At 37.2% G+C, this 12,870-nt stretch overlaps 1 protein-coding gene across 8 annotated transcripts in view; it reads right to left on the bottom strand.

The window, feature by feature from the left end:
• Window positions 1-9,357, bottom strand: part of USP18 (ubiquitin specific peptidase 18) — a 60,168-nt gene extending 50,811 nt beyond the window's left edge. For 3 of the 8 annotated variants that reach the window (XM_004773782.3, XM_013046439.2, XM_004773785.3), the window contains exon 1: window positions 9,154-9,354. In XM_004773782.3, coding sequence (XP_004773839.1) covers window positions 9,154-9,293 — 140 coding nt within the window. In that variant the 5' untranslated portion in view covers window positions 9,294-9,354. Of the gene's footprint in view, window positions 1-8,687; window positions 8,713-9,153 lie in introns of those variants that run through there. The other 5 variants (XM_004773781.3, XM_004773783.3, XM_013046440.2 and 2 more) reach the window with 4 other exon arrangements.
• Window positions 9,358-12,870: the final 3,513 nt, after the last annotated feature.

Raw genomic sequence — 12,870 nt, 5'->3', positions numbered from 1 at the left:
CAAATACACTATAGTGAACATTTTTAGGCATAAAACTTTTCTCTACCTATTTGATGTCCCTCATGCAAACTAAAGTCTATGGACACATCAAAACTTAGCTATAAATGAGGTCATATTAACCACATAAAGCAAATCCCCCTACTCTTTTACTTTCTCCTGACAACACAGATTTCAGCCACCTGTAAATGCTCCCAAGCATATTTAAGACTCTCAGGAGGAGACTCTTACGTGTTTTGGAACAGGTGACAATTATTGTACACTGCCACTACCACTCCAGAGAATCCATGGAGTACCGCAAGGCAATGCAAGGTAAAACAATTAATGAATTAAGGTTCCCTCCTCTTTCCAAGTAGGGGCTTGATGTGGAAATGGGATACATGTCCAGCTCCTCCAACTGCCTTGTGCCCTTTGATTTCACTGAACTCTTTCCGAAAGGGCTTATAATTCTGCCTACAGCTGCTCTCTGTCCAGGGTTCTGTGCCCAGGTCCGTGCCCAAGTCTAAGCTGGGAAATATAAAATATATTGTCTTCTCTATGTCTCCCTTCTCTCCATTCAGAGGCACTTATGAAAGGTTTCCTCAGTTGTTTCCCTGACTCCATGCCAGTAACTCTGCAGCCCTCCAATTTATTTGACCATTAGAAACAACCAGCTGTTAAAGAAAGAAAGTAAGAAAGAAAGAAAAAAGAAAAGAAAGGAAAGGAAAGGAAGAGAAAAGAAAAGAAAAGAAACAACCAGATATTAAATCAAACTTTAAAATAGATTCTTAGAAATGTAATTACAATGGGGTAATTGGGTGATGGGCATTAAGGAGGTCACAGGATGTGATGAGCACTGGGTGTTAATACACAACTGATGGATTATTGAATGCTACATCTGAAACTAATGATGTAGTTAATAAGAAAACCAAATAGACAGAAGAATGGGTACATAAGCTGTAATAAATTTATACAAATGAAATAATATTCATCAGTTGCATTTGAAGGAACTATAGCACATGTCATAGTATGGGGACTCTAAGAAACATAATGTTGAGTCAAAATATATTCAAACTCAGGGAAAATAGAATATTATGTTGCTTAGGCATCAGTATATATGTGTGTAATAAAACTTTTTAAATAAATAGTGAAACCACAAGGATCAAGTAATGACTGACCTCTGGTGCCGAGGCAGAAGGATGAAACAAGTGAAGCCTGTGTTATTGTGTTATTGCTAGCAACAGTCTAGTTTGGGGATGAAGAGGTTTCCTAAGGGCTTTGTTATTAATTAATTAAGTAATTAATTGGGACTTGGGGTCAAGGCTAATGGTCTGAGGAAGACGTGGTCTAATATATGCCAGAAAGAATCATTCACTCTGCAGAGATCTCGTGCCACAGCTTAAGCAGTTAAGGCAGAACTAACACGAAATCTGAATTTATGACAAGTCACTTTGTCTATTTTCCCCAACAACACTCAGTTTTAACTAACTATGATGAGGAGTCCTTAAAGAGAGATGCACTGGGGTGCCTGGGTGGCTCAGTTGGTTAAATGTCCGCCTTCAGCTCAGATTATGATACCAGGGTCCTGGGATCAAGTCCCACATTGGGCTCCTTGCTCAGTAGAAAACCTGCTTCTCCTTCTGCCCATTCTGCCTGCCACTGTGCCTACTTGTGCTCTGTCAAATAAATAAATAAAATCTTTTAAAAAAATGATTTAAAGAGGGCACATAATGGATGGATCTCTGGGTGTGGTGCATAAGCAATGAATCTTGGAACACTGAAAAAAAGAAGATAAAATTTTAAAAATGATTTATAGGAATTTAAAAATAAGTAAATAAATTCTTAAAGATTATTTTCTTCAGTATTATGAATGCTGGCATACCAATTTTATAAAGCATAGAAGTGATACATTCTTAACTTTATTAGTTGAAATTATTTTTTAATTTAATAAATAGCTGTAAGGGACACCTGGGTGTCTCAGTTAGTTGGGTGGCTGCCTTCAGCTCAGGTCATGATCCCTGCATCCCAGGATTGAGTCCCACATCGAGCTCCTTGCTCAGCAGGGAGCCTGCTTCTCTCTCTGTCTCTGTCTGCCACTCTGTCTGCCTGTGCTCGCTCGCTCTCTCTCTCTCTGACAAATAAATAAAATCTTTAAAATTAAAAAATAATAATAATAATAAAAATAAAAATAAAATAAATAGCTGTAAGCCCCCAAAAGATAACTTATACACTGGGCGCCTGGGTGGCTCAGTGGGTTGAAGCCTCTGCCTTCAGCTCAGGTCATGATCTCAGCATCCTGGGATCAAGTCCTGCATCGGGCTGTCTGCTCAGCAGGGAGCCTGCTTCCCCGTCCCTCTGCCTGCCTCTCTGCCTACTTGTAATCTCTGTCTATCAAATAAATTAAATAAATAAAAAATTTAAAAATTGTTTTTAAAAAGATACCTCATCTACTATTTAGCAGATTTATTCTCTTTATGTATTAATTTTCAATTTCTTTTTTTAAGATTTTAAAATAATAGTTTTATACATAAAAGTATGGCCCCAACTATCCATTATTGCAACATTTAACTTATGCACTAAAAATTATGCTCTTATATTTCAACATAAAAGTATATGAGATTTTCTACCCTCAATCATGTGTGTAGTATTTGCCACTGCATATACTCAGATATTAACAGCTAATCCATGTGACCTCCCTTTTGTCACACTGATTACACATCGTTGTAACCAATGCAATCACCTGATCATGCACAAGTCCAAGGACTCCAGAAATGCTACTTAAGTGGTGTTTTGTTAATTGAACTTTCAAGCACTGGGGTCAGAATTGAAGCCAAGGAGTAGATGTTGGCTGAATAATGACACTGAAGCCATACTTTCAGGCTTTTCTACTTCATCTGAAAAATTTAAGTCTTCATATAAGTTAGAATTCCTCTGGATACAGTGCCACTTTTTTGAATGTCCTGGCCATAGGCGCGAGTGAATGATATTTCCATGTTTTAGGTTTTTCATATTATGTCTTTTATTTTATGCTGTTTAATATGTGTTCATTTTTATTTACTTGGTACACTGCTTGGTAGTTTTTTTTCAGCTCATTTTTACCTGGATATTCTTTACATATTCCGCAGGGGGGACAGTGCCTACATACCCAAACTTGGTCTGGCTATTTAATTTTTTCCATTAGAAGACACTACAATATGAGATTTGTGACAACACATCTCCACGTGTATATATATATATATATTTAATTGATTGACTGATTTGACAGAGGGGGAGGGAGAGAGCACGCACGCACAAGCAGGCAGAGCTGTGGGAAAAGGGAGAGGGAGAAGCAGGCTCCAAGTTGAGCAGAGAGACTGACGTGGCACTCAATCCCAGGACCCTGGTATCATGACCTGAGCCAAAGGCAGATGCTTAACTGACTAAGCAACTCAGGGCACCCCCATTTTTTTTATTTTTGATACACCTTTCCATTTCATATCAGAATCAGCTACATCTTTCCAATGGTACTGTTGCACTTTAATACTTATTATTAAGAACTGCATTTAAATTTTAGTTATTTATTCCCAATGCCACGGTCTTTCAAGAAAAAGATCCTATCTATAAATTCTTCACATCTTGTGAAGATGAATTAAAAGCAGAATGTCAACTTTATAACCTAAAATTATCATGAGGTGAAAAATCCCAAATATATATACTAAAAAGTCAGTAATAAATCATCCCTCAATCCAAGTATGATAAAGAATATTTTAAAATCTGAAAAAAGAAGAAAAGTTTAAAAACTAATGGGATACCCATAAACAGTTTGTTCTCAATAGTCAAACTTCAAAAATCATATACTACACAACTGAATCAAGCACACAGCACTTTTAGTGTTTAGTCTACTTATGAAAGCTAAAAACTGTTATCCAAATGATTGCTTTAGATTGTCACTCAATTTGATAGTTGGAAATGAAACTTTTAAGAATTGTCCAAACTTTGAATCTTAGGACAACATTGTTCTGGAAAATATTCTGCTAAAAATAATTTTCCTGAATTATATTCTGTTGGCCACAAAAGGCACAAAAAATTTATATTTTAAATGTGCCATTTCTATATCATGTGCATCAGGTATCTATTTGAACAGGCAGAAACAACCAGAGTCTTTAAAATTCAAGAGCATGGTGGATATTGAATTCAGCCAGGATTCTCTCCTTGAAAATCTGATTGAAGAAATATTTATGGACTGAAAAACCAGTTTTTTAAAATGTCAATAACATCAACAGTGGAACAAACAAGATGGAAGCTCTGAGTTGTTTAGAAATCATGAACATACAGTCATGGCCAACAGACATATGAAACAATGCTCCACATCACTCAGCATCAGGGAAATACAAATCAAAACCTCAATGAGATACCACCTCACATTTGTCAGAATGGCTAAAATGAACAAGTCAGGAAATGACAGATATTGGTGAGAATGCAAAGAAAGAGGAGCCTCCTCACACTTTGGTGGGAATGCAAGATGGTATAGTCACTCCAGAAAATAATGTGGAAGTTCCTTAAAAAGTTAAAAATAGAGCCACCCTCGCTATGACCCAGCAATTACACTGCTAGGTATTTATACAAAGGATATAAACATAGTGATTCAAAAGGGCACATACACCCTAATATTTATAGCAGCAATGTCCATAATAGCCAAACAATGGAAGGAGCCCAGATGTCCATCAACAGATGAATGGATAAAAAAGTGGTGTATATATACAATGGAATACTACTCACCCATCAAAAAATGAATACTTACACTTACATCGATATGGCTGGAATTAGAGGGTATTACACCAAGCAAAATAAATCAGAGAAAGAGAAACACCATATGATTTCCTGAATATGTGGAATTTAAGAAACAGAACAGATGAACACAGGGGAAGGGAAGGAAAAATAAAATAAGATAAAAACAGAGAGGAAGGCAAACCATAAGAGACTGTTAACTCCAGGACACAAACTGAGGGTTGCTGGAGAGGGGGTAAGATGAGGTGATTGGGTGATAAGCATTAAGGAGGGCACTTGATGTAATGAGCACCAGGTATTATATGCAACTGATAAATCACTATATCCTACCCCAAAACTAATAATATATTATATGTTAACTAAATGGAATTTAAATTAAAAATAAAAAAATAAAAGCAGGTCTCCAGACCAGCAGCATCAGCATCACCTGGAAGTCTATTTAAAAAACAGAATATTGGGCTGCACAGCAGACCTACTAAATTGAATCTGCACGTTGACAAGATTCCTGGCTCTCTATATATGCAATAAAGTTTGAGAAGATGTTTTAGACAACAGGTACTAAAGACTCTTAGGATGTCAAGGGTTGACCAGTGACATGCAGGTTTCTTTTCCTTTTTTTTTTTTTTAAGTTATACTAGTCACCATACAGTACACTATTAGTTTTTTTCCTTATTATTATTTTTTATTATGTTATGTTAGTTACCATATAGTACATGGTTAGTTTTTGTGTAGTGTTCCATGATTCATTGTTTACATGTAATACCCAGTGCTCCATGCGATACATGTCCTCCTTAATACCCATCACTGGACCAAGGCAAGAAACAACAAATGTTGGAGGGGATGTGGAGTAAGGGGAATCTTCTTACACTGTTGGTGGGAATGTAAGTTGGTACAGATACTTTGGAAAACAGGGTGGAGGTTCCTCAAAAAATTAAAAAGAGACATCATGAATTGTTGATGTAATATTCCATGATTCATTGTTTGCATATAATATCCAGTGCTCCATGAAACATACAGATTTCAACACAAGACAAAAATCTTTAGTTTCATGAAGAATCTTCTGTATTAGTTTCCTTAAAAGTGCATGATTTCCTGGTTGTTTCATTTGCATTTAAGGAAATCATTAATGAAAACCTCATGTTTGAAGTGGCGGGGGGGCGGTGGGAGGTTGGGGTACCAAGTGGTGGGTATTATAGAGGGCACAGATTGCATAGAGCACTGGGTGTGGTTCAAAAATAATGAATACTGTTATGCTGAAAATAAATAAATTATAAATAAATAAATAAATAGTCTTGTAATGAATTAAATAAATAAATAAAAACAATCTCATAATCTGAGGAGCCTCAGCCTGAAGGGTTAAAACTAAGAGAGAAATGATGGCAGTTAGCAATTCCATGAGCAAGAAATAGGATTCTAAGACCACACAGAGAGAAATCTGATGAAACAGTATAGAAAAGGACCGGCCTATGTTTTCCAGAGACATTGTTCTGTACTTTGTCAAGACCTCAAAACTGGGATGTTTGGGTGGCACAGTCCATTGAGCATCTGCCTTCAGCTCCGGTCATGATCTCAGGGTCCTGGTATTGAGTCCCACATGGGGGGGGGGGATCCTCCTCAGTGGGGGGCCAGCTCCTCCCTCTGCCTGCAGCTCCCCCTTCTTGTACTCTCATACTCTCTCGCTCTCTCTGTCTGGCAAATAAATAAGTCTTAAAAAAAAAACTCAAAACTCTTTATGTCAGCCAAATATAGCAGTAAACCCCAGTGGAGAGTATCATTTGGGCAGGCTGGAAAGCCAGATTCCAAGAGGAAAATCTTCAGAGCTGATCAGAGGGGAAATAAGTAGGTGTGGCTACAAAAGGAAGGAAAATGAAACCTAGAGATCTAAGAAGGATGAAGAAAGGCGGAGCTGGCAGAGAATACGCTGTTGAGCTAAGTTGGTGGTGATTAGCACATACCAGAGAAAAAAGGATGATTTTATTCCAACGAAGCTGAATTTTCAAACTCAAGCCCTGACTCAAAAAATTGACTCCAACAGAGGATTTTTAGGGCAGTGAAATTATTCCATATGATACTATAATGGTAGATACACGTCATTATACATTTGTTAAAACTCATACAATGCACAACACCAAGAGTGAACCCTATTGTAAAGCATGAACTTTTGATGATAATCATGTGTCACTGTTGGCTCATCAGTTGCAGCAAATGTACCACTTTGGTGTCAGATGATGATAATGGTTAAGATGAGGGTCAGGAGAGGGATAAGATATATGGGAACTCTGTACATCCCACCCAAATTTGCTGTGGACCTAAAACTGCTCTGGAAAATAGTCTATTATTTATTAAATGCTTATTGGTTCCAAAGAACTAAACTAATCTGGTCCCCAACCTTCCCCAAATTTTTACTCTTAAAATAAGTAGAAGACGTGAATGATAAAAGCAGGTCTAAGTCCACCATCATTGTAGCCACAGAATCAATCAGGGACTTCCAAGAAACAGCAAAAAATGCGATGCAGGAAACCTGGCTGGTCTGTGTCTTTAACCGGGCTCTTCACCTACAACTAGACTCTCTCTCCATAAGGAAAACCGACTGTCTCGAAATGCCCTAAGAGGAACAAAATTAACATGCCTAGAACATGTTACCTCATAGTGGTTTGTATCTACATACAAATACAACCCATCATGGCAATAACAAATTTAGACCTCATCCTTAATCATTTGTTGTATGTTTCTTAAGTAATGGTAATATGCTGTGTCCATGAATTAGAACCATACCAGAGGAAACCCCAGATAAGAGGGAATGAATCTTGGGACCACTCTCTCTAAAAGAATCAGCCCACGTGGAAGGCATTAGGGCTTACCCTCTTTGAGGCTGTGTACATGTTAAGTGTTTCCCCTTTGCAAGTCCATCTTTGTGTAAAAGTGCCAAAAGCACATGTTGTGATGAGCACTGGGTGTTATACGCAATGGAAGAATCCTTGAACACTACATCAAAAGCTAATGATGTACCATATGTAATAAAAAATTAAAAAGTTTAAAAGTTTAAAAAATAAAAGTGCCAAAAGCAAAGCACATTTTTAATAGTGAAAAAGGAAAAACAAAACAGTGTTGGGTTTTTTTTAGTTCTTGATAGTGCTCCATAAATCAAAATAGCACTATATACATACATTACTCTCCTACCCATTTTGTTCCTATAAACTAGGATATCTAGATAGCCTAGATAGCTAGATTTAAACACCCTCCCCTGACCTCCCTCTGCCACTACATAACACTATAAAAGAAAGTTTCCAAATGTTTTAAAGCATTTGCCTTGTTTAAAGGGCACCTGGGTAACTCAGTTGTTTAAGTGTTTGACTCTTAATTTTGGCTCAGGTTGTGACTTCAGGGTCCTGAGATTGAGCCCAGGATGGGGCTCTGTGCTGAGCATAGAGCCTGCTTAAGATTTTCTCTCTCTCTCTCTCTCTTTTTTCTCTTCCAGGGCCCCTCTCCCTCCTCAAAAAATAAAAATAATAAAACAAAATATAAATAATTTGCCTGTTTTCTGAAACAATTTCAAAGAATAACTACCTCAAAGCTATAAATAATGCTACTAAAGCCACTGTTTTAATTTCCAAACACTTTGAACCCAGATTTTCAAAAGTCATAGAATGGCGTTTTATGTTTAAACATCTAAATTCAGCTTTCTTCCAGGAAAAAAAGTCGAGGAGGTTGGAGGGAGATTAAGACTAAAATACTCCTTATTTGCACAATTTGACAAAATCTTCCAAATTTCTCAGTATAGATGCCCACTGACCCAGCAATTCCCCTTCTAGGAATTTTTCACAAATATATTTGTATATTCACATGAATGTGTACATAAATGTGTACTGCTGCATCATCTATACCAGTAAAAACTAGAAACAGCATAAATGCCTATTAATTGTTTAAATAAATGATGCACGCACCATATTATGCACCAATTTTTTTAAAATGAGGTTGACCTAGCTATACATCTTGCCGTGAAAAGAGATCCATCTGTGGGAAAAGGCAAATTACAAAACAATATTAATAACTTGTATGGATGAAAATTTCTGTTAAAGTACACCGAAAAACGATACAGAGTTGTGGAGTAAGAGAAATTTCTGTTTCTACTTTACTCACCTGTCTGCATTTTTTCCAATTTTTTTACAAGGTTACACCACTTTTGGAATTTCTTTTTAAATTAAACACAAAACGCAAGAAGTCCAAATAAATATATCAGCGTGTAAAAAAAAAATCATTGACCCAATATATGTATGTAATAAATATAGACCATTATTATAATTTGCAAAAATCCAAATAAATCCCTTGATTGCCCTGGTGGCATCTTAGTAAAGCCCCGTTGGATGTCGTCCCTGGAAAGAAAGCTTTGAAAATGAACACCAAACTTGCCTGGACTTCCAGGGAAGCGTCAAACCTCCACCGCGAAGATGGATGCCCGGGAAACAGAAAAAGCTTCTGTAGCCTTGCTGGCAGCCGGGTTGGCGGAGAATGCACATGCACAGCAGAGCTGGGCCGGCTCGTCCAGTCATCTAGCCTAGAGTTTAGATGGCGGGACGCCCCTCCAAGGTTCGCTCAGGCCCCGCCCACCAGCGGCCGCCCAGCTTTCGTTTCCCACTGAATGGAAAGTGAAACTCAGCGGGAGTCAGCTGTGCCCAGTGCCTCCGCCTGGGGAGCAAGAGCGATGCACTGCCCACACCCGGCCGCTGGGAGACCCAGTGGTCACTGGGGTTTCGCTTTTCAACAGGTATGCTGTGCTTCCGGGGCTTGCCCTTTGCCTGCGAGGCCAAGCATATATGGGCCTTTTTATGCGGCATTTTATGGTCATTGAGAGGGCACTTAATGTGAGGAGCACTGGGTATTACAGAAACTGAGCAATTATTCAACACGACCTATGAAACTAATGATGTATTTGCTGTAAAAATAGCTTTCCTCTAAAAAGTTAGCTGGCTAATTAGCCAACTAACTAAACTAAAAATTAGTTGGCTAATTGAATTTAAGTTTTAAAAAAAGGATGTGTCTTACAGTCTTTTGGTGTTTCACAGTATACATTTTGCCTTTCATAATATAATTTCTGAAATTGTGTATCTTAAAATCGATGGCTTGTTGATTCAGTGAAATGTGGCACATGGGTATAATGACCTTATTCCTTGATTCTGCTGCTGTTCCGCGGAGCCAGCAGAGGACAGTGGTGGTGAATGGTGAAGCAAAGAGGAGAGAAGAAGTAAACTGTTTATTCCTCAGAACTTACAATGAGAAGATCTAACAAAAGGGTGTTCTTTGAAAGCATTGGCTGACATTTCTCAAAACCAGGCAAGAAAGAGTTTAAATTGAAACTGGCTGATAGTTGCCTCAAAAGAAAGTTTGGGGGGGGGGGCGCCTGGGTGGCTCAGTCCCTAAGCGTCTGCCTTTGGCTGGAGTCCTGATCCTAGGGTTCTGGGATCAAGCCCTGTTCAGTGAGGACCCTCCTTCTCCCTCTCACTCTGCACCACCCCCGCTTGTGCTCTTGCTCACTCTTTCTCAAATAAATGAAATATTTAAAGAGGAGAAGAAGAAAGGAAGGAAGAAAGAGGAGAGAAGGAAGGAAAGAAAGAGAGAAGGAAGGAGAGAGAGAAAAAGAAAGAGAAGAAAGAAAGAAAGAAAGAAAGAGAAAAGGAGGTAAAGAGAGACAGAGAGAAAGAAAGTTTGTGCCCTAAGAAGCATTTTCTATAACTTGCACGGTTTCACTGAAAATCACAGGTGGATTTCCTTCTCCTTTTCCTTTTTGATTCCAAGTGCAAGACAAGAAGCCACACCTAACTACCTCACTTGAAAACTGCCTAAATTTGATCACAGAGAAAAACCCTTGGCTGACTTTATTCGATTATCAAGTTCTCCTTTGCTATGGAAAGCTACTTTTAGAGAAAAGCTATTTGTACCAGATGAGGAAAAATTTATAGAACCTGTTAAAAATTTATAGAACCTGTTAATTTTCATTCTAGGAAAAGGACAGGCTAGGGAAGTGGTGTTTTAAGAAAAAGAAAAAAAAATCAATGACTAATAAAGTACATATTAGTACTTTATTAGTACTCTTTACATAGTTCATTTCTCCACAAACACTTCTGGTTTCATATGACTTGTTTGCTCATTCTCCTCCATAACTCTTTCCCTTGTCTGTTTTCTTCTGCATTTTATCAAGACATGCTTTTTGTATTTTAAAACTTATTTTATTTTGCATGGTTCCAAAAATAAATTATAAGTTTGATTTTCAGGTGTGTAGATTGAATCTCTGTCATAAAACTTTTTTGGGTAAACACAGTCTGTTAAGGAGTGAGTGGAGATAAACTGAAGCAGTCAAACAGAACCATAATCTGTTTTAGTTTACCCTGAAATTCATGCCAGGAAATTAAAACTAAAACAGATTACGATTTGGCATCTATTACCTTTCCTAAATTATTCTCTATTCTCTGGCAATTTATTGCCTTTTTTAATTAAATATTTTATTTTTTGGAAAGTAATTTTAAACATACAGAGAAGTTACAAAAGTATAACAATGATCCCATATACTCTTTACTTATTATTAACATTGTGGCACAGTTGCTTTATTATTTTTTCTCTTGTGTACACACAGGCACACACACACACCCTATATGTATATATTTTAAATCAGTGTTCTTTTGTTTGCTGAACTATTGGAAAGGAAATTGCCTATAAAGACTCACCACCCATAATAATCCAATGTAACTCCTAAGACCAAAGAAATTTTCTTACATTAAGTGAGAGCAATTGTCAAAATCAGAAAATTTAATATTGATAAAATACAATTTTCCAACACATACACTAAATATTTAAATGTTGCCAATTATCCCAATTTGTCCTTTATATTAACTCTTTTTTTACCAACACAAAATCCAAGCTATAATATTATTCATTTGGGTTTTTATTTTTTTTAAGATTTTATTTACTTGACAGACAGAGATCGCAAGTAGGCAGAGAGGCAGGCCAAGAGAGAGGAGGAAGCAGACTCCCCACTGAACAGGGAGCCCAACATGGGGCTCAATCCCAGGACCCTGAGACCATGACCTGAGCTGAAGACAGAGGCTTTAACCCACTGAGCCACCCAGGCATCCCTCATTTGGGTTTTTATTATTAAATGTTTTATTTTGACAAAATCGTGGAGTCACATGTGGCTATAACAAATACAACAGAGAAATTCCAGTTTCTACAACCTTTAAAACGATAGCACACATCACAACCAAGATATTGATACCACTGAAGTCATTGTCAATACAGAACATTTCCATCACCACAAGAATCCCTTATATTGCACTATTATACCCACACCTATTTCCTTCCAGCACTGCTCCCTCCTCATCTGACATTACTCACCTGTTCTCCTTTTCAATAATTTGTCATTTCAAAAGTTTTATGTATTTGGAATCAAACAACATGTAAACCTTTGGAAAAGAGGGTTTTTTTCCCCACAAAATATAATTCTCTTGAGATTTATCCAGATTATTGAGTATATCATTAGTTTGCTCCTTTTTATTACTCAGTAGGATTACATGACACCACAGTTTAACAATTAATACATTGAAGAATATCTGGATAATTTCCAGTTTTCTTTTTTATAGAATTCAGAGGTAGAATTCAGTGATTCATCAGTTGTATACAACACCCAGTACTTATTACTTCAAGTGTGCTCCTTAATGTCCATCACCGAGTTATCCCATCCCCTTATGCACCTCCCCTCTAACAACTCTGTTTGTTCCCTAGAGTTAAGAATCTTGTTCATGTCAATATCATTCTCAATGGGAAAAAACTGAGAGCCATCTCAATGAGATCAGAAACACTTTCACCGTGCTGTGCAACATAGTACTAGAATTTCTAGCAACAGCAATCAGACAACAAAAAGAAATAAAAGGTATTCAAAGTGGCAATGAAGAAGTCAAACTCTCTCTCTTCACAAATGACATGATACTTTATAAGTAAAACCCAAAATACTCCACTTCCAAACTACTAGAACTCATATAACAATTCAGTAATGTGGCAGAATACAAAATCAAAACACAGAAATCAGTTGCTTTCTTATACACTAACAATAAAAAAATTGAAAGGGAAATTAGAGAA

Source organism: Mustela putorius, unplaced genomic scaffold (genome assembly GCF_011764305.1).
Source record: "Mustela putorius furo isolate JIRA1106 unplaced genomic scaffold, ASM1176430v1.1 tig00003988_pilon_pilon_pilon, whole genome shotgun sequence".
Classification (NCBI taxonomy): Eukaryota; Metazoa; Chordata; class Mammalia; order Carnivora; family Mustelidae; genus Mustela; species Mustela putorius.
This window is presented reverse-complemented; position numbering and strand designations above follow the sequence as displayed.